This window comes from Anas platyrhynchos, chromosome 1 (assembly GCF_047663525.1).
Source record: "Anas platyrhynchos isolate ZD024472 breed Pekin duck chromosome 1, IASCAAS_PekinDuck_T2T, whole genome shotgun sequence".
In the NCBI taxonomy this organism is placed as follows: Eukaryota; Metazoa; Chordata; class Aves; order Anseriformes; family Anatidae; genus Anas; species Anas platyrhynchos.
Window position 1 is genome coordinate 199,169,728 of NC_092587.1, and position 21,394 is coordinate 199,191,121.

Here is a 21,394-nt window from a genome sequence, read left to right on the forward strand (position 1 = left end):
TCACGACAGCTGAGGAAGCCTCTTGTGCTTAAAAAATAATATTTAATTAATTAATTGATTGATTAAAAAAAAAAATAATCAAAAACCAGACTGAGACTTCAGCTCCCAGAGTTCTTTGTCTAGATCTCATCTAATTTCGCTTATGCATTCAGGCTACAAAAGCTGGTCTGAAGATGAGAGTTTAACACAGCAATAAAATACCTGCCTACCTTATTCACTCCTTTTTAATTTGAAAGACAAAGTGAAAAACAGTATGAACTGGAACTGTAAAACCTCTTTTAACAAAGAACAGAGTTTCAAAAGATTCGAGGCCATCTTTTTTAGAGAAGAGGCAAGGTAAATAAAAACAAGGTCAACAACACAAAGTGCTGTGAGAGCATATGTTGTTTCTGTATCAGATCAAGGGGGAAAAAAAGCATAAAATGACCTGGAAACTTGCAAATTGGACCTTGGATGGTCCCATATGGTTTTAAATCAGTACGCTCACTGAAGGGCTTTATTAAAACAGAAGGCACAGAGCTGCATGGCAATGCAAGTGCCCATGCCCTGAGCTGCAGCCAGCCAATGCCTGGGAAGCCCTGTTCTGTTGGGTCTCTCGCTCCTTTACCATGGACACTGTCCTGTCTCCTCTCCTCATGCTTCTTTTTTCTTCTCTGGCAAAGCAGCATCTCTGTAATGAGAGCACACAAATGGGAAACAGCCAATTTTGGCACTCAGTGCTAGCATGGGGTCAGTGGCATGGCTCGGCACCAGGTAAGCATCACTCCCAGTTGTGCCCTTTTTCCTCCACATACAAGAGGCCACTCTCCTCCTAGCAATTACTGATGAAAAGGAGAGTTTGAGATCTGGGCTATTTACTGCATGCAACTACATCAGGTTACAGATATTGGTATTTATCCCTTTGAATACAATATAGACAGACTCTTACATACAGTGCATTCTTAGGTTTGTTTTTGTTCTCTACAATACACACAGACGTGCAGTCTGCAACGTCTTACCAGAGATGGACTTCTTAAAACAATATTGTACGCACCATCATTTGGCTTGGAATGACAGCCATACAGTGACTGACAATAAAATCATGAGTACCAAGAAATAAAAACAACACAGCATTTCCTCTGAAGAAACTGTGAATACAGCAGGCATCAAGCAATTAACTATCGTGAACAAAATGTCAGAAGTTTTCTCTTAGGATGCTTCAGGGACGTCTGATAACTCATGGTATCTTAAGACTCAAGTATCTACGTTAGAGTAACATTTTAAAAAGATAAATATATATACTAAGAAGGTAAATGTATATTAAATGTTATATTTTAACCCTCAACCTTATATTGCTATGACATATTTTCTCACCAAAATTTATATGGCACTAAAAAATTTTTAAAGGAATGCTTTAAATGCTATTACAAATTTTGAGAAAAATGGAACAGACATCACGTGGATATTACCAAAAATGCACGTGAAATTCAGTAGCAAGTCAACATTGTCATGTATTTTTCTCATTTCACATAAGAAGGTATTAAAGCATTATCTCTTGAAAGACAAAAATTAAGATCAGCAAATTTAAACAGCCTTCCCAAATCATGACATGCGTGTCATGCTTCTTTAGAATCCAGAAGGAGGTTTTCAAACACTTCACATAATTTTTAAATTGCAGGAAAATATTTTGAACTATTATGTGTTTTTTTTGCTGTCATTTTCATCGAAAGACTTTAAAAGAATCAATACTTTTATGTACATATAAAACCCTTTTGTTGTTTTTTTTTTTTTTGTCTTATTAACAGAGCGAAAGGAAATTTTCTTCACATTAAAACTAAAAATGGATTTGTGAAATAGAAGGATAATCATCATCCCAGCCACATATGCAGAATAAGTCAGAAAACCACCTTCCAAGATCTCTCAGCCTTTAGTGAATTGTACACACATGCCCCCTCTCAGAACTATTTTAATATAGTTTCCAGGTAAATTTAAGAAAAAAACATCAGTCTAGACTTATTCCACTTAGATTTACGCAAGTAAGTTGGGTACAGAATCACGTCTATTACTAATTAGAGAGAGGCAGCTCAGCAAAACAAATTAAGCTGACACAAGGTGGGAATTGCCCCCTTGATTTGCCCATCTCTTTCTTAGCATATCCTAACTTAAACACCTCAGGTGCCTAAAATTGAAGATTGAAGATAAGTCTTGAAACTCTGCTTACAGCAGGCACCAGACATGGTAGAGATCTAACTGTTGTAAGGTTTTCTTTACTGCTAGAAAAAAAGAAGAAGAAAACCTCAATTCTGTGGAAAACTGATTCAGTGGAAATCTGGCAAAAGAGAGAATGTACTCCATGCAAATAAAACTAAAATGCTTTCTCACAATTTATTCTATCGCTATCCAAGCAGAAGACAGACAGTCTCACCTTTCTAGAGATATCTGCATTTGAAGTAAGCGCATGCAACTCTACACCAGTGCTCTGCCAGAGAAGTCTCGGGGTTAACCTACAAGGTTATCTCCTCATCCACAAAGCCCTGCTGGGCTACCATGCTTTACTTTTGCTGACACTAAATAACAGATATTTATAGCATTTCTTAAAAGACTGAATGTTTTCAACTACTCGCCAGGTCACCCAAAATACCACAGAAATCAAGTCCCATGAAAGTTACCAAAACAACTCTTTGAACCACGAACTTTGAGATGTTCATTTAAGGACATTAAAAACATTTAAACAAACATGAGGAAAAACTCTCTTCTATTTTTTTCTTCTAATTTACTACCTAAAAATTTAATAGCAGAGGAGTTTTTATGTACTCCTGTAATTCTACAGCAAATATAAAAGACAAGCTTTGTAAGAAAGGGGAATAGTATTGGATACTAAATCCATATAACTCCAACTACAACTATTGAGTTTATTTATTCCACAGTAAAAAACAGCAGGATTAAAAGGCAAAAATGTTTTTCAAGTAGTTGCTTCTGTACAAAAGGGAGCTTAGGTAATTAAATGAGAGAGTCTGACATGGCACCAGTACCACACATTTTTAAAAAGTAAATAAAGTCACTTTGAAACATCATGTCAAAAATACTGAATAAATTACAGGATATGTGTTTCACTGGGAAAGAAGAGTAAATAGCTGTAATTTGGGAGGCTAGGATTTCATTAATGAGATAGAATAAAGGCCTCTGCAAACAAAAGGACCTTTCTTAAGGTTTTCAGTGAATTTATACAAGTTTCAATATTCCGTCTTAATGACAGTATATGGCATTTCTTAGATGTACTTTCCATTGTATTTTTCATTATCTGCTTTCCATCAATAAATTACATAAATTACATTAAGAGATCAAGAGCTTTCTGCTGTGAGCTTTGCAAACCCCGAGTTATGAAAAACACCGTGCTTTTCTTTTTCTGAGCTTTGTGCAAGCTCAGCAATTATTTCTGATGGTCTGAAATTCATGCTTCGGAAAAATAACACTCCAAAATTTATCCCTGGAAGGCAGACTTCATACTCAACTTATGATCAATCAATCATCAGAAACATCTTATTTCCCATAATAGCTAGCCAAAGCTTGTACAGGGAGCTTTCCTTTCGAGTTTTCATAGCAGATGAATTAACATGTGTCTATTATAAACTGGTAGCATATAGTCGAGGGATTAACTACTATAGCAACCAGTGCTGTAGTCTGACAACAGACATTCACCCGAACTGCTGGATTTTCTATATTTTTATGGATTGCATTTATATGTTGATGTTCACTTACTGCATAGTTTGCAAGTTCTGTGTTAACGTGGATTTCTGCAAATATGTACAAGAGCACGGACACTGCATCCCCCTTCCCACAAAAACATACCTTAAGATTCAGAACAAAATTGCTACTAAAATAGCATTATTGCATAGTGTTTATTTTACACATTATAGCACTCCTCCTGTCTCTTCACTGCTTAATTATTTGTTCAAATAATTAAACAATATTAATAACAATAATAAATTATAATAATTATAATAAAATTATAATTATTTGTTCAATTATTCTATAACACTAATCTAGACAGCCATTAGCTTGAATTAGTCAAACTGAAATAACATGACATGCATTCATGGTTTAATCAAAATCTTTCCCCTATTACCTTGCATTTTTTAAATAGAGACATTTAAAATAAAAGTGTGCTTCTGTTCCGATGCTTTAGAAAAGTTCCACTAAAATATAAAATCCAACGTGACAGCATCTAACATCAGAAACATTTTTCAGGGAGTGATAAATATTAAGTCCCAACAGAGCTCAATGTCATCTGAAAATTAATTCCAAAAGACATGGGAATGCTGTTCTCCCGACACACAATTCTGTAAGTTTTTAAGAAAAAATGTGGTAGGGGGGAAAGAATCAGACTTCAACTGGGTTAATATAAATTCTTCATAAATGCATGTTTGAGAGACTGCACCATACGAATTACCGTATACTACAATTACCCAAGAATGAGTGATGCATAATTTCAGCACTTTCAGTGGAGCTGAGCAGAATCATTTTGATACAAAATGGAAAAAAATTGAGGTATAAGTTAGCAGAAAACTATTGTAAAATAGGATTGAAAGGATGAAAAAAATAAGACACTAAAATATGCCTTTTCTGTCTATAGCATTTGCTTGTAAACCTATCATCTGCATTTCAGCTGCTATTTTCCTAGTTCTTTTTCTTCTATTTTTTGTCCTGCCTGCTGACATCATCTTTTTGTTTTTTCTTCTTCTTCTTCAGCCACTCCCTCCCTTCCTTCTTTCTTCCTATATTGTTCTTCTGAATTTACCTTTCATTCTCGCTTCTTTTTCACTTTACTCATGCCTAGAGTAATTTTTCCTGGTTTTAGTTGTACTATTTCTGTCCTGCGACCTGAGTCTGAGATTTAGGACCTTAATTTTCTTGGTGTTCTTCCTCCTAAAGAAGGAAACACTCAAATAAATTGAGAAGAACCTGCCTATACTTCCCTGGAGCACAATTCATACATCTGTTATAGCAATATTTCCAAGGGAGAGGTACAACCATGCTACAATTATGCACCATCTTTTGCTCCCTTTTAGTGGTTAACTATCAAGTGGAGCACTTCCTTCCAGAATCAACAGAAAGCAAGTGCAACGTAATAGTCCAACCCAAATGATATCCCGACAATTGTGATGTATAACATACATCTTAATTTCTGCATGCAGATGACAGCTTTGAACCTTCCAACTCAAGTAACCTTTCATGTTATAGGTTGAGTAGAGACCACCTTAGGCCACGATGAGATCCCGACACTTTATAATGACAAAAATTCATGCTAATGCTGAAAAGAGAACATCTGCTTTTTCCATGCTCATCCCAACCACCCCTAACAACTGGCTCGCAGTGCATCACGGAAGGAGCTGTGGGAGGGAAACCATCCAGCTGAAAACTGCACAGGGCAAAAAAACCTGGCTCATTGCAGTCAACCAGTAAACCACAGAGCTGCAAGAATGCTAGTGGCAGTACAGGCAAGGCAACAGGGACAACTGACTGTGAGTCATCACTTTTACGTTCAGAGTAAAAGTGATCCTAATGATCTTAGATGAGGCAATTCTTATGAACTCAGAAAATAGATTCTATTTTGCTTTTGTTTTCATTATTGTCATCTGAGTGCCAAGTATCAGTCATATTTTGACAGCACAGAGATATATTAATATTTAGTCTCTTTTTAGAAAGTTTTAAGCTTCACGTTACACCATTTAGAAAGTGTATTAGGATTTTATTTTTAATGATGGAGGGGATGGTATATTACCCTGGTGGTCAAGATTGCCACTGCTCTTTGCACCTCTTTGGACTTTTTGGTGAGGTGAGGAGGACAAAAAGCCACCCTGGGAACAGAGTTGTTTGGAGACATAGCAAAGAAGGACTTTGCTTGTTTTTCAGGTCAATAAATGCTTGTTTGCAGTAAAGAGTTTACAGTCAATGGCAAAATATTCTACAAGGTAAGCAGATCTGATCTTGAATAAAGTTTTTCTGAGACTTTTCTGAAAGCACTATAATTCTACCACTATTTGTGTAAGATCTGTTTATGATTAGGAAAAGGCTGAAATAATTTGGACTCACTAAACACATGAAATGCACTGCAATGACTCTTCCAGTTCTTTTCTATTTTATATGACAAGAGAGACAGAAAGATTATCTTCCCCAGAAGGCTGAGTAGATCTAGAGAGGATTGCTCCAAGGGCTGTCCAAATAAATCTTACCTGAAGCAATCAATGCTGAATTCACACATGGGCAAGACAATGAAAAACTCACGGTCCCAATCCAGACAAACTGGGCAACAATTCCGAGAGTTGCTCAAGTGACCTCTCTGTTCTCTGGCTTCTCATTGAAGAGTAGTTTTTCTCCTACTGTATTTCCATGACTACATATTGTGGAAGAACTGTTTAATCTGGTGTGTGATAGAAGAGTTGCATTTCTCACTCTGTTAATTTTCAGAGATGCGCCTGACCACCTGCACCTCTTCCACCTTTCTCTGCCTTTTTTTTTTCACCTGTCCCCATCCATACATTCTACAAGATGCAGTGGTATCTAAAGCACAGAGATGTGATTTTAATTTTTTTCCAGGTGTATCTTTCAAGTTGCATTCAACAAAGCAAGCAAGGTTATTCTCCTCCAAAGAACTTACTGGCCACTGTCTTTTCACAGCTTATTACATTAAATATTTCTCAATAAGACAGCCATTGGTGTGAATCAATAAGTGCAAGAGACTTAGGACACCAAATAATCCCTTCCTTTCCCTAAGCAATATTACCCATGTTTTCCAAAATCTGCTTCTACAGATCTGAAAGGACAAACCATCAGCAGCCTCAACGTCTAATCTTTTCACTGCTTCTTGCTTAGGATTTTCCTCACTATCTAAGTGAATTAATCTCTGTTATGGTTTATTATTGTAAGAATAAATGTTTTGTTCTGCTGTCTCTTGTCCTTTCTATCGCAGCCAGGAGAGCCAACTGTTACTCTCTTACTCTTTTCAGCAGTCTTATAAATACTTCAAGACAGTTATTCCAGCCTTTTTTTTTTTTTCTTTTAATTAAACAACCATAATCCATCCTTCTTAATACATTTTGTTTTCTAAACTCCAGATCATGGTCTTGAAGTTTCTCTGACAGTTCCATATTCTTCTTGGAATGTAATAATCAAAGACATGAAAAGCACTGAGAACTTCTTAAATCTTAAGTAGAACAAAAAGACAACTTTATATACTTGACGAGCACTAATCCTGTTTACATATCCTGTAACAGTGCCTCCCTTTACTGCAGGAATGGGACATTGCTGACTTACTCTCACTGGCAGTTTGCAAACAATTACCATTGGATTCTGTTTCAGGGAACTGCTCCCTTATCATTTGATTCTCCACAGCCACCGTGTGCAAGTATATTACTTTGACCTTATCTTTAGTGAACAGCTTCATATTTTTTCAGATCGTATCTCCACTTTGTAACTATCTGAATTCCAAGTCTCTTCTGCAAAGTAACTGAAGTCCCACCAATAGCTTTATCTACATATCATCTATGAGCCTTTCTACAGAGACAAGCGAGGTCTGTTTTCTTTATGAAAGTACCACATCCTGCAAGAATGTTCTATTCACTATACTGATTAAACTCAGGATAAATAAATAAACTGGTCTGTGCAAATCATTTTTTTGATAATTTTACTTTGATTTATCTATCTTTTTGTTGGTGTTTACAAAAAATATTTTGGTATTTTCTTTTGAGAGGTAACTAATGGACCTATACCTACCCAGCCTCATACTTTAATTCCTCTGTTACAACAACATAGACAAAGGAATTAAATGTTCCTGATGATTGCTCAACAGGATATCCGTCACCCCTGGCACGGAGGGACTAATTTTAGAAGAGAAAGTGGTTTGGAATCCATTCAACAACTGTCAGCATAGCATTGTCAGGTCAGGAAGGAATTCACCAAATATTTCTGGGCTCTGGTCAGTTCTCGTTTAACTTCCGGGTTGTCTGCAAAACACTGGTTCATTATCAAGACATAAACAGGAGACAACCGGTTTCCTTCTGAATCATACAACATTTATACCTTTGACCAGCTTTTCGGAGTTTTGGGTTTGTTTAATCAGCATTTACGCAGACGCGTGTCCAACTTCAGCATTCCCAGGAAACTTTTCAGAGGCTGTTATACAACAACAAGATGACTGCAGATACGCGGGTCTTAATGGGTGGCAGGTGAAAGAAGGAATGCTTTTTAGAAACTTTGGAATTAACAGCTTTCCCTTATCCACAGAGTGGTTTTGGCCAATAGCTGAAAATAATTCGTAAGTAATGGAATTACAAAAGAACAAGCTGCAATTTCTCGAGTTTTGCAATCATCAGGGGATCTTATGGCTTGAAGAATCAGCGATGGCTTCATGCCACAGAAAATTCCAAGGCAAAGGGTTGTAGTCAAAGGTTGCTCTAACAAGCAGCTGTCCAACTACAGATAGAGTACAGTAATTTGGGGGAGTCAGGCATTTAGAAAGGAAACACTGAAAAGATAAATAACACGTATCTTGCAAACTGAGAGAAAAAAAGTTGTAAAATTGGTGTTTATCTGATGATAATGAATAAAGGGATAGAGAGGACAACTTGTGAAAAAAGAATGTGAAAGTTGCACTCACATGCACGTCAAACATTTGGTATTATTTAAGACTATAAAACCTCAGTTGCCTATTCTCCTGCATTTTCACCAGAAGAAAAAATGTCATCTTCCATGCACGTGAGAATGTGTATGAAAAGCAGTATTTCAGCAGCTTTCATCCTAGGCAATCTTAGCTCTCCAGGGTCTTAATTATGAGATGAGAGGAGGCTCCTTAAATAATCAGTATAATCTCCTGAAGATTTGAAGTGTTTAACTTAGTATTTGCCTTTTTAGACCAATTATGTTCACAGCTCTGGGTTTTTAATGCCATGGAAGAACTCTATTCGATTTAGAAGCCTCGAGTCCAGAATACACATAAGTTTTCATATAAATACCAAAAATCAAGTAAGCTTTTGAAACACTTTTCAAAATATTTTTTACAGGCATACGAGCAACATACCTGAAAAAGAACATGAACAGAGCAGCTGTGATGCAGAACAACAGCACCTACAAGAAGGAGAAAGAGAGTTATTGCATTAACCACCACATTACTACTGTATGTTCTGAATAGTGAACACTTTACAAATGTTCCTAAAAAAGTTATGCTTTATTTATATATGCTTCAACAGCATGAACATAACAGCTTGTCTGAATCCACCAAAAAGGATTCTCTTGTTTCTAGTGGACTTTGGTTGGTCCTATGGAAATTTAAAAAAAAAATAATGAAAATAAAATACACAAAATCCAAACCAGGGAAGTGGAATCACAGACAGAGCAAAGGATGCCATTTAAAATAGTCTGGAATATACTAATAGATAACAAAATAATAATAAAACAATGGAATGAAAACAAACATATTCTCTCTGCTTTTGCTTTTGCGATTTATTCAAACATTGTCTTGACGGTTTCAGTTTAAATAGCAGAAAATTTAAGATGCCTGCACAGACAGCTGCTCCTGCTTAACTGCTCTTGAGCAAGGCTAAGAGCAGACAGTCTTGTTCCCACACGAGTACCCTTTCTGTTAGTTCACTGTAGCGTTAAACATGTTTGCAATAATGCAATCTTGCTCTAGATCGATGTGATTGTACATGAGTCAGCAAGCAAATTAGCAGCTCTCCACCACTGAGAAGGGAAAGTCCTCTACCTTCATCCCCTCAGCTACCTGCTCAATGCTTACGTCTCCCTCACCACCCGCCCAGTGACTCAAAAATGCTGAAGAAAGCTAATCCAAGGAGAGAAAAAAAATACAAAAACAAAACAAACACACATACACACAAAAAAAGTCTTTTTTTTTTTTTTTTTTATCTCCCTCCCCCCCAGTTTAGTGGGATAAGATCACTGCAATAGTTGAAAAGCACCAGAGCAGGCATGGCAAAGGAAAGGAGGAAGACCTCAGTGCCAAGAGCAGGGAAAAAGGTTGAAGTCTGGAGACAGCAATAAGCTGTTGTGTCTTGACTGCAGAATTGCTTGCACATACAGCATAGTCGGTAACCATCATATAATGCTTTAAATTCATGACCTGCCTTAATCCATGCTATACCTTTGCCAGATATAGCTTGAGAGTGAGAAAATACTGTTTTGTACCAAATACAGTGTCCCACATTCATACCAGCATTTATGAGGAAAAATAGCTTACAGATAAAATGCACTTATTTTCAAGGATTCAAGAGGTTTTTTAACACAATTGAATATGGAAAGTGTAAGTGAAAAGAATGGGAAATGTTGGCAGAAGTACACATTTGAAGGTTATAAACACATGTAGAACAGTAGATTAGGTTGCTACATGTTGATAGACATCAGAAAGTCTGATAAAAATTTGAATAGGGAAAGTTTACAATGAGTTTCAGAAAAAAAGAATCTTACAAGACTATTTCCTGTTTCAATGCCCTCTGGTATATGACTTAAAATTATGGCAGACAAGACATTGTAACATTGTTTTTTACTCCTTTTCCTTCACTAGTACTATCATATTTCATTACTCTGCATCAAAAATGTGAACATCTGAAATCACTTTATATAAAAGCATTTGGGTGAAGTGAGGACAACGATCTATTTCAGTTCAAATGACCAGCAAAAACAGACTTACAGCTAAACCTGAGTTCTGCTTAGAAAGATCTGCCCTAGCCCTCTGATGTTCAAACCACACTTAACCATTCAAACAGCAAACACCAATTCTCTGGTGCCATTTCTGGGAGAGAGAAGGGACAAGATGTCCTGGTGGCTTTGATGGCCCTGGGCAATGATATTGAGAAATATGTGAAAATGGCAAAGGACCAGTTTCCTAGAAAAAAAGAAAACAGTACACTTTTGCATACTAAAAGCACTTACTTTATTAAATAGCCTCTTTTGTTTTCCTTTTTTTTTTTCTTCCTTCTTAGCATTCTCTGATTACAGCTCGATTACACCCTAACAAGTATTTATACACATCGTTAAGATTCCCTCTGAGCTCTCTCCTCTCCCGGCTAAACAACCCCAGTTCTCCCAGCCCCTCATTTAGGAGATGCTCCAAGTCCTTCATCACTTTTTTGACCATGAAGGGTATGTCCCAGCTCTCTGTTGTAATGTGGACACAGAGCTCCAGATGTGTCTCCCCAGGGCTGTGCAGTGGGGAAGGATCACCTCCCTCGACCCACTGGCAATGCTGCTTCTAGCACAGCCCAAGAAGCCGGTGTCCTCGTCTGCCACAAGAGCCCACTGCTGGCTCATGTTCAGCTCAGCACCTACCAGGATCCCCAGGTCCTGTTCTGCAGATGCTCAACCCCCAGCCTGTGCTGGTGGCTGGGGTTGTTGCACCTTTCCATGTTGAACTCCGTGAGGCCAGCCACCTCTCCAGCCTGTCCAGGTCCCTCTGGATGGCAGCACAACTACTTGGTGGGACAGGACAAGCACTCCTCCCAGTTTTTATCATCTGCAAACAGTGTTAGGTAGTCAGCCAAGCCGTATCGTAACAACATAGCATCAATTATTTGAAACATCCAGTTTATAAACACCTAGATAGAATGATAAAAAACAACCAACACAGCCAACAAGTAAATTAAAACTATTGTGATTTTCTTATTTGACAGATGCTTAAGGAAAGGAGGAGGTGTAATTTATCTGAATGTGAATGCACCTTTGTGGCAGTTGCACATGTTAATTAAGAAAACTGGCACAGAGCTGCTCAACTACACTGCAGGAGAAAACTTTAAGTTAGCAGGTCATTATTCAGCTACATTTAACTGAGGTCATGAAGGAGATTTTGCTTCCCTTTTCTTTTCAGTAACGATTCTAATGATGGAACAGATACCAGGTTACCAATTGACAAAATCCTTTAGAGGCTCGGTCTTCATGCAAAGTGGCCGAATTGCTCAAAGTCAACAAGATGAAACTCAACAAAAATAAATACAAAGTACTTGGCAGGAGAAAGCACATACAAAAAAGAGAAGAAATAACTGCATGGGCAGTACAACGGCATAATAAATTCCACAGATCACAAATCACTATGTGCCAGCAATGTGATGCTGCAGAAAGCACTGTAAAATAGAGTTATGGACTCTTTCAGGAACAGAGGAGGTGAGATATAGCAGCATATTACACTAATAACCTGGTGCTAGAAACACCCTGCAATATGATGTTGAGAACTGCTGTTAAAGGATTTTAAGCACAGGCAAAGCAAGACAGTGCAGAAGGGACAATGAAAATAACAGGCATGAAATACACGACTGTTGGGGAAAATCAAGAACTGTGTTTGCTTAAGCTAAAGAGAGGCAGCTGCTGACAATCATAACTGTTTTCAAATATGCACAAAGTTGTAACCACATTCTGACAAACGTCTCGTTATACACCTGCACAGAAGGAGGAGAGGTGAGACAGGCCTATAGCAAGGACGATGGATGGTACAGAGAGTTTTCTCCACAGGGCAGCGATGCACTGCAACCCGTAGTCCCATCTGGAGTCCTGCATCCAGGTTTGGGGCCCCCAGCACAAGAAAGGTGTGGGGCTGTTAGAGCTAGTCCAGAGGAGGGCCACAAAGATGATCAGAGGTCTTGAGCACCTCTCCTGTGAAGAAAGGTCAACAGAGTTGGGGATGTTCAGCCTGAAGAGAAGGCTCTGGGGACACCTCATTGCGGCCTTTCAATACTTAAAGGGGTCCTATAAAAATGATGGAGAAGGACTCTTTAATCAGGTAGATAAGCATAGGACAAGGGGGGTCTTAAACTAAAAGAGGATGGATTTAGACTAGACATAAGGAAGAAATTCTTCACTGTAAGGGTGGGTGAGGAACTGGCACAGGCTGTCCAGAGAAGCTGTGGATGCCCCATCCCTGGAGGTGTTCAAGGCCAGGCTGGATGGGGCTTTGGGCAACCTGGGCTGGTGGGAGGTGTCCCTACCCATGACAGGGGGTTGGAACCAGGTGGGCTTTAAGGTCCCTTCCAACACAAACCATTCTGGGATTCTATGATTCTAAGTAGCCTGTGAGCTACTTTATCACAGAAGTTTACAATCAGTAGAGGCAAAAGTCTCTTAGCTATGCTCTGGGTACGTTTGACACCATTGCTCAAGCACTGCTTCTGCCCAGCTTTTATACAACTCAAAGGCAGTAAAACGTGCAGTTAAAGCAGCCAGTTCGAGGTGACATGCACAGCTGAACACAGAAAGCCCAGCCCTCATCTTACTGTAGTACCAGCATATGGAAAGCAAACGGTTACTGTCTTCCAGAATTAAGCTGTTTTCAAAATGTCTTTTTTTCCAACCAAACTTTTCCCTGCTGTATCTAATATCTAAGCAGCATCCTCAGTATCTATACCATGCAATGCCTTTTTTAAATTTAAAAACAACTACACTGAAAAAGAGAAAGAAAAAACACTAAAGCCTACACAATTGTAATTCTCAATACTGAGTGATTTTAAGCCTTAAAATAGTAGCTAGCAAGCAGGAAGTCTACTTTGGGATTTTCTTGCAGAGTCCATCAGTTTTTGATTTACAGTACAAGGTCAACAAATTGAGCTTGGCAACACACGGACCTTGAAACTTTCCAGCTGCAGGAACAGCTACAACAAGCAGACAACATAAATGTTTCTAATGAGTGTGATCCACCCTAAATATTTTAACATTTTTAAAGAGATGCATAGAGGTTACAAGGAAAATTCCCTACGCTTCATGGCAGGTTAGCCGAGTTGGTGTGTAAGGAGAGCACTGTAATTTAGTTGACTGTATTGTACCTTACTGTACTATACTAAACTGTAATAGAGAAGAGGAAAAGGTATGATACAAAACTTAGAGGCACTTATTTTCACATCTTTGTGGGCTGACAATGCCAGTTGTGTTTTTCTTCCGAGAAAGTTTAGCCTTCGTATAAACAATATCCTGAAGCAACACGTTGTGGTTCCTAGTTCTGAGCACAAAACCCAGCTTGAGACATTGCCTGAATTAGGGCCAAGCAAGGGGCTACTGATTACCTGGAAAATGAGCTGAAAGCAGTGGGACTGCTCTGATTGCTAGGGTACAGAGAGACCCAGAGGTACCAGGTGGATGTTATTTGGGCTGGAATATGCGACTTCTGAAGCTTTCCTCCTGTAGATGACACCCTTCTGCTTATAAATGACATGGTGTTGATAGTCAGCTTTCCTGGGCTAGCCATGTCTCTAACTGGAGGCTGCTGATGTCCCATCCAGTCAAAAGAAGAATTGGAGAGAAGTCTGTGATAAAGAACCACAAACCTTCTGATTAAAGAAGGTTTAACTTTTAATTTTTAACTTTTAACTTTTAAACTTTTAAATTACTGAAGATGCATGTGACCTGGGCAAAGGGACAAGTCAGTGATACTAGCTGGCTGAAATATTTAGAGTGTCAGAGCTACAGTTCAACACTGGGCAGTGTTAAATCCAACTCACAGAGGACATGAGGCTGTTTCAGCCGCTGGCACATCAACGCCTGACTTCAAGGATATTTGTGAAATGTGAAAACCATCACCTTCTGGATCAGGCACTTAAAAATTCCTGTGAGAGCGATAGCTACACTCAGGGATAAAAAAAAGTGACTGAAGGCTGTATGCTGCAGAAAAAATGAACAATCAGCTAGTGTCTGAGGAAAATTTTATTGTAAAAATCACAGAAAATTACAATAAAAACTCTGATGACACTTGATTCAATTAAAAGAAGTTTCTCTAATAATTGTTACTTCAGCCAATTTTTTCCTAAAGTTACAAAGAAAGGTGAATTTAGTTTTTGTGTTTTTTTTTTTTTAATTGGTCACTAGTTAGTATTTCTACAAGTATGGCCATAAAAATAATGATTAATATGAATGCATGCTTAGTTTCTTAAATTACTACTTTTTAATTAAGATTTTCTGTTTTACAAGCACTTTGTGATCTACACACATATAGTGGTCATGGATTTTTACTCTTAAAATACATGATCCAGAAGAGCGAACCATTTCACATTTCAGTTTAATCCTTAAAATAAACCAGCCTGCCATTTATCCACAGAAGAAGAGCCTTCTTTCTCTGCCAATAGCAGTTATAAGCACTCTTTTGACCTTTATGCATCTAGTTGAGTAGTGGCAGGGTAGTTGTAGTAGTTGTAGCATCTTCTATCATACTAAACAACCTTACCAGGGCTGAAGGAAGATACTCCTTCAGACTTACGACAACACAATCCATTCTCCAGATTTACCTCTATTTCAGACATGAGGAGTATTTTTTTATACCCAAAAGCCATTCTTTTTTTTTTTTTCAATATAAATTATTTGGTCTAATGAAGAAAAACAACCAAACAGAAAGCAAAAACAAACCTAGCTTTAAGCATAAAACCACAGAGCTACATAACAGCATTGTAAGTAAAATTGGTATAAATCACAGAAAATTGTTAACTGCTGCCTGTAGTTCCTCAACTTTATTTCAAAACATGTTATTGCTCCGATAAAAAATGCTTTCTATGGCTCTTATGACTAAGATTCTCCCATATAAAAGCTTCCTTCTAAAAAAATAAAAATAAAACAATGGAAATAGGTATGCAGATTAATGTAATGTCCCTATACTCCAAGATCAAGGAAAAAAGTATACATGGAATTCTCTCTTTTCTACCTCCACATTACAATCATGTAACAGTAGTCTCATAGTCTGTCTCTATAAAGTTGATATGCTGTTTTTTTCCAATAATAAAATATTTAAAAGCATAAAATTTTCTATAATGTTATGGTAGTTACAGGAGATGGATGGAAATCACAGAAACTTTCTAGTTAATTACACAAAGATACCATAAGTTGTACAAAAATAATTTATGTGAAAATAGCTGTCAAGTTTCATTACCTTCAGCCACTTGAAATCTGATCTGATGACCAGTCTTACTAATGTGAACCGATATTTTCTATTATTATTTCATGCCCCAAGCAAGAAGTTATCATAGTAAATAATTATCTGGTGGAATGAGTCACCATTAGCTGACAATGCAGTTCTTATGGATGACAGCTGCATCTTTACATGTATACAGAACTGAAGAGCAGGACTTGGGCCCTAAATCCATGACCTGCTAATAATATCAACTGTATCTCCATAATTTACTGCTATAAACCGTATTTACACCCTGACGTGGTAGAGGAAGACTTTAACAGATGCTTGTTACTAGACTATATCAGCAATGGATTTGGCAAGTGATTTTCCTGAGTACTGAACCAGTGTCCACCTGTTCTCCCTATCTCCACTGCAGTTCTCTATATGCTGTCCCATGGGAGTACAAAGCACAGTTGTCAGGTTTTTGTTGCATCCCACATTTATTTTTCTTACCTCTTAAGCTTCTAATCTTTTTTGGCTAGCACAGCAGATTCTCCTGAGAGCCACGCTGGTGTTAACTAAGCTAAAAAGCAGAAAAGGCAGCTACAAAGAGCTACTCAGTGCCCTGAACAGATGGCCTGCAATGGAACTGAAGATGCCCGAATCTCAACACTTCTGGGTTATTCAAGAGAAGACACAGAGGTGGCTAGAGTGCTGCTCCAACAGCCTGGATGGATAAAGACTGTTTATAATGTGCAGAAATCAAACACATGATGGCTAGAACCTGAAGTGAGCCAGACAGACAAACAAGATGGCAACTTCTCCTGTTGGTAAGATTAACCGAACGCAATGACACTGTTTTGTGTATCATGAGTTACACACTCAATACACAATGTGGTGAGATTCACTGGTCAGTGCTAACCAGTATCTGACTGCATGATTTTAACAGCCTCCTGAGGTGTTCATGTTCATGGGAACAGTATTGCTGATGTGTGTCTTCAAACAAATGCATTATAAATACTAAAACATGCATCTGGACACACCACAGCAAAGGTTTCTCAAATCCACTGTTCCTTATTTAAACTTAAGTGTGTTGAACAAAATACATACCTCAGGTCTGTCAAACAGCTCCTTAAGGCTACAGGGAAAATAAAGGGAAGGGGGAAGGCTAAAGGGAAAATAGTCTCCAAATCCTGCAACAGCTCCACACTATTGCAACCCTTTCACTTTCTCTGTCTCGGAATCCCTCGTGCCTTTCTCAGCAGAGCTGTTTCGTGGACAACAACTTTGGGAACAAGCCAGCTCCATTAAAAAGGGGCAGGGAGTTTTCAGCGACTGACCTTTGTACTTAGCCCCAACCCCCTTACATTTCAATCCAATGTGGAGAGGTGAGGAGCCATCAGGGAATGCCATGCACTCTGCACTCCTGCAGGAATGAACTGTTCAGGCACAATTGATAATCTGAGCACATGATCTGACACAGATTTAACAAAACACATGTGCCATAACCAAATATTGCTCTCAGTACCTGCTGGGTACAGCCATGGGCTGACAAAGTTTGGCTCTGCCTGTTTTCTCTGAAGTCATATACTACCTCTCTTTTACACTCTAATTCAAATATTGAGATCTACTTTCTAGCTTTACTACCTTTGTAACAACAATCTTTGTAATATCCCTTATTTCTCTATTAATAGCACCTCTGAATTCCTAAGAACTGCAGTGAATAGCAAAAATGGGCTATTTGGCTCTCAGTGATGCTTATTAAAGAAGTCACACTTCTCATTTAGAAACTTCATTAGTAAAGTTTTAAAAGAAAGAATATAAATACATTTTATGTTGAAAACATGATTCGTTTTTGTACAAAAGCATGACAACTTATGGAAAATGGTGGTTGTCTTTCACCAAGCTCAAACTCCTACTGGTCCCAGAAGACATACGCACACTGATCTGCGCCTTCAATCCTAAAATGGATCCACTTTTTGCTGGACATTTCAAGTTCTGCAATGTTTTACCTCCTTTCCATGGTAAATTATGTTAAATTGTAACATTTGTAACAACTCTGCAAACACATAGTGTCCTTTTGTACTTGAAATCCACTGTAGTTGGGGAAAATTTAATGAGCTATCAAAAGTACTAATGAAAACTCTTGACGTAATCTTGGTCATGCACATAATGGTTACTTTTCTATTTTAAATTAAGTAACCTGTGAAGCAATATAATATTACTACTGCTTCAAAATTGACAGGCTTTATGAAAACACACAAAACAATTTGTCAGATCTGTATCAGGTGTTTTGCCAACTCAGCTACACCCACACCCCTTCAGCTTGCTAGAGACTCCTGAAATTTTCTGCCAGCAAGCCTCAAGCAATCTCTAAACAGATAAAATCAAAAGAAAGACTAATCAGTGTTATTAAACAAGAGATTATGTAGATTCATGATAAAGTACCGATGCTCAATCACGACTGAATACTTAGAGTTGGCAAACATTGAACGTCACTGAGCTGAGACAGGGAGCACCTGCCAGTGTCAGAACAGCATCAGGGAATGAAAGAGAAAATTAAACCCTCTGATTTTCTAGTTCACAAATTCCACATATACACGTGTAGTTAAGCACTTCAGCAACCCTTCACTTGCTTTTTCAAAAAGCACTTGTCAAGTCTCTCCTTGTTTTTCGTGTTACCTTAACCACAGCAAACAAAGCTGCAGCATGCCGTAATGGAACAACGGAATTGTCTTTTGCAAAGCTGTTGTTGAGAGCCCACTGCTGTTCAAGAGCACACAGCACGTGAGAGGCTGAAGTACAAAAAAAAGTAACTGTATCTTCTGAAACTTCTTTTCTGAAAGCAATCAACCCTTTGAAACCAACCACGCATGCCGCTCTGTGGCCAACCCAGTCGTGGCAGGGCTGGCACGGAGCCGTAGGGCTGCACCGCTCCCAGCCCTTCCCCTGCCCCAGGTTGTATCTTGGTGCCCCCACAACTCCACGTCACACCCCAGCAGAAGCCCTCAGTTGTCAGGCATCACAAGAGGCTGCCCGGGGTGGCTGTGAAGCCTCAACCCTCGGAGATGTTCAGCTCAGACAGACAAGGCCCTGAGCAGCAGGCCGCAGTGGGCCTTGCTTTGAGGGAGGCTGGGCCACATGGCCTCCAGTGGTGCCTCTCCACCTCAACTTGCCTGTGATGATCCTATAAAGAATCACCCTGTACTGAACTACATTTTAAAAAGTATTTTCCCCATTAAAAAGACGTATCCATTTGCTCAGTGATTTTTCTAAATCAAGGATAAATTAATACAAATGAGAGAGAAAAATGTTGAACTGCTTGGAACAAAGAATGCCACATAATTTAAGGTACACAGATATACATTATGCTCATTATCACAATAATAAGTAGCTTACAATAGTGCCAAAGAAATGAAATTGCAATTCAGTCAAGTAAATGTTGGGAGTAAAATTTGGAATGCAAACAGATTTCAGAAGTTGATTGTATTCCAAAACAATAACCAGACCCCGCAAGTGGTTGATTTCCTTACTGTTTTTTACAGATGCAAATATTTCTGGAAGCTTCCAAACAGTAAAATATCCCAGTGATTAACCCTTATAGACTGTGTAGTCCACACCATTCTGTTTCTGCACAAAGAACCTGGACAAAAATAATGTAGAAACATTTTCATGTCTCCATAACCAAGGCTGATTTTGTATTGGGTTGTTTTGGTTTAGGGTATTTTGGTATTTCTATAGGGTTTAATAGCTTACAACATTTCCCAGCTTATAACACTTTAAGCTTAACATAACTTTTCAGGGTATTTACAACCACAGACTAAATAGAAGTGAATGTAATTTAAAGTGGAATGATATCTAATCACTGAGCTTATCTAATCTTCGTTCTATTCTCAAATCTAACTTGTAAGCACTAATGCTAATTTTTATTTCTGGTATTATCATCTTTTGCAAGAGTTATTTAGTCATGTTGCTTTAAGGTCATTTTTCCTTTTGTTTAGCACTCACAGTTTTCTTACTGATGCGATTTCAGCTACAGCATCATAGAAGGTCCCAAGATGAAAAGGACCCACAAAGAAAATTGAGTCCAACTCTAAACTTCCTGTACTTAAAATGTTCAGTTCTGAACAACAGCAGCATTTCTTCGGTGTCATTTCCATTGTCCTCAAGACACATACAGATGCTCCTAACCTTACTTCCACCTATGTACATTTTCGTTGTGGAATAATAATATTCTCTCAAGAACTCAAAGCTGAAATTATGTTTCACACAAAATCTGTTCCTGACAGCTTTCTTGTATTCACTGAAGTGATCCTCGTTTCTTAATTCCAGAATCCAAAATTTGTTTCCTCTTTCTGACCATATTAGTTTGCTCACCAGTCTGCCTGAAGCACAGAAACATAGACATCTATAACCATGCACTCCAGCAATTGCATAAAATAAAGCATTTCTATGCTTTCAAATTTATCTTCCTATCAGCGCTCAACTATAATATTAGAATTCATAACTTGGTTTTAACCCAATTCAACCAAACTCCACTTCTCAAAAAGAATTACATTCTTGCAAGATTCACTGAAACTGGCATCTGGGGAGTGGAGAGAGGCCAAAATGAGCGCCCATGACGCAGGAAGAGCTTGCAGACTTCATGTGGAAGTCATCTCCTCCCTTTGGTCTGCTATTCTTCAGTAAAATTGTTGAAAATTGTTACAGTTAACATCTGTATTTTATACGTGCAGCTTTGACTTGAGGAAAAAACAGACAAAATAAATTACTTTACGTCAAATAACACTCTAGATAACATGCAGTGCTTCTGAATACAACATCAAACCTCCCCTCGCACACACTCAAGAAAATTTCAATGGTAAGAAAAATATACTTTAGCATTTGTTCTACACATAACTCCAACTTTATCCTAAATTATGCCAAGAATAAACTTAAAATATATAAACTACAAGGAGTAAACTTTTCCACTTCCCTTTGAATTCATCATATTGGAGCAAGTACTTCTGAAATGCCTGAAATGGTCCCATGCAAGTGAATTTGGGCCCCCTGAAATTCAAGTAGGCTACATAGGGCTTTTTCTTGTTTTAAATATTCATTCACTTCAGAACTATAAACAACCTATTAAATTACTATAAACTTCAATTTCAGATATCTACATACATATATAAAAATATGTATTTATGTATAATACAGAGTCCAAAAAGAAACAATGTCAAGATATTCACAGACGATGCATACCAGCGTTTCATATTATATCACTGAACCTTACTTAACCAAATTTAACATCTACACTTTAAATCTACATTTAAATTCTAAGATTGGGTCCCTGTAATAGTAATATAAATTAATAAGCTCTTCATGGTGGCTACACATGTTGCTATGCAAATTCAGGTGGAAGCTTCATGAATTTCTTTCAAGCAATGTCAGCTTACAGAGGCACCACTCCTGGTCAGTGGCACCTTTACTTGCTGGTCACCACCTTGTGCCTTCTGCTGACATAGAGATGCACAGGAAAATGAATCCGAGACCTGATGCATCTGAAGGCAA

The 21,394-nt window shown here is 38.1% G+C and overlaps 1 protein-coding gene across 1 annotated transcript in view; it reads right to left on the reverse strand.

The window, feature by feature from the left end:
• TMEM135 (transmembrane protein 135) overlaps window positions 1-21,394 on the reverse strand; it is a 178,410-nt gene that overhangs the window by 53,797 nt on the left and 103,219 nt on the right. The window contains exon 6 of the mRNA XM_038177087.2: window positions 9,056-9,102. Coding sequence (XP_038033015.1) covers window positions 9,056-9,102 — 47 coding nt within the window. The remainder of the gene's footprint in view (window positions 1-9,055; window positions 9,103-21,394) is intronic.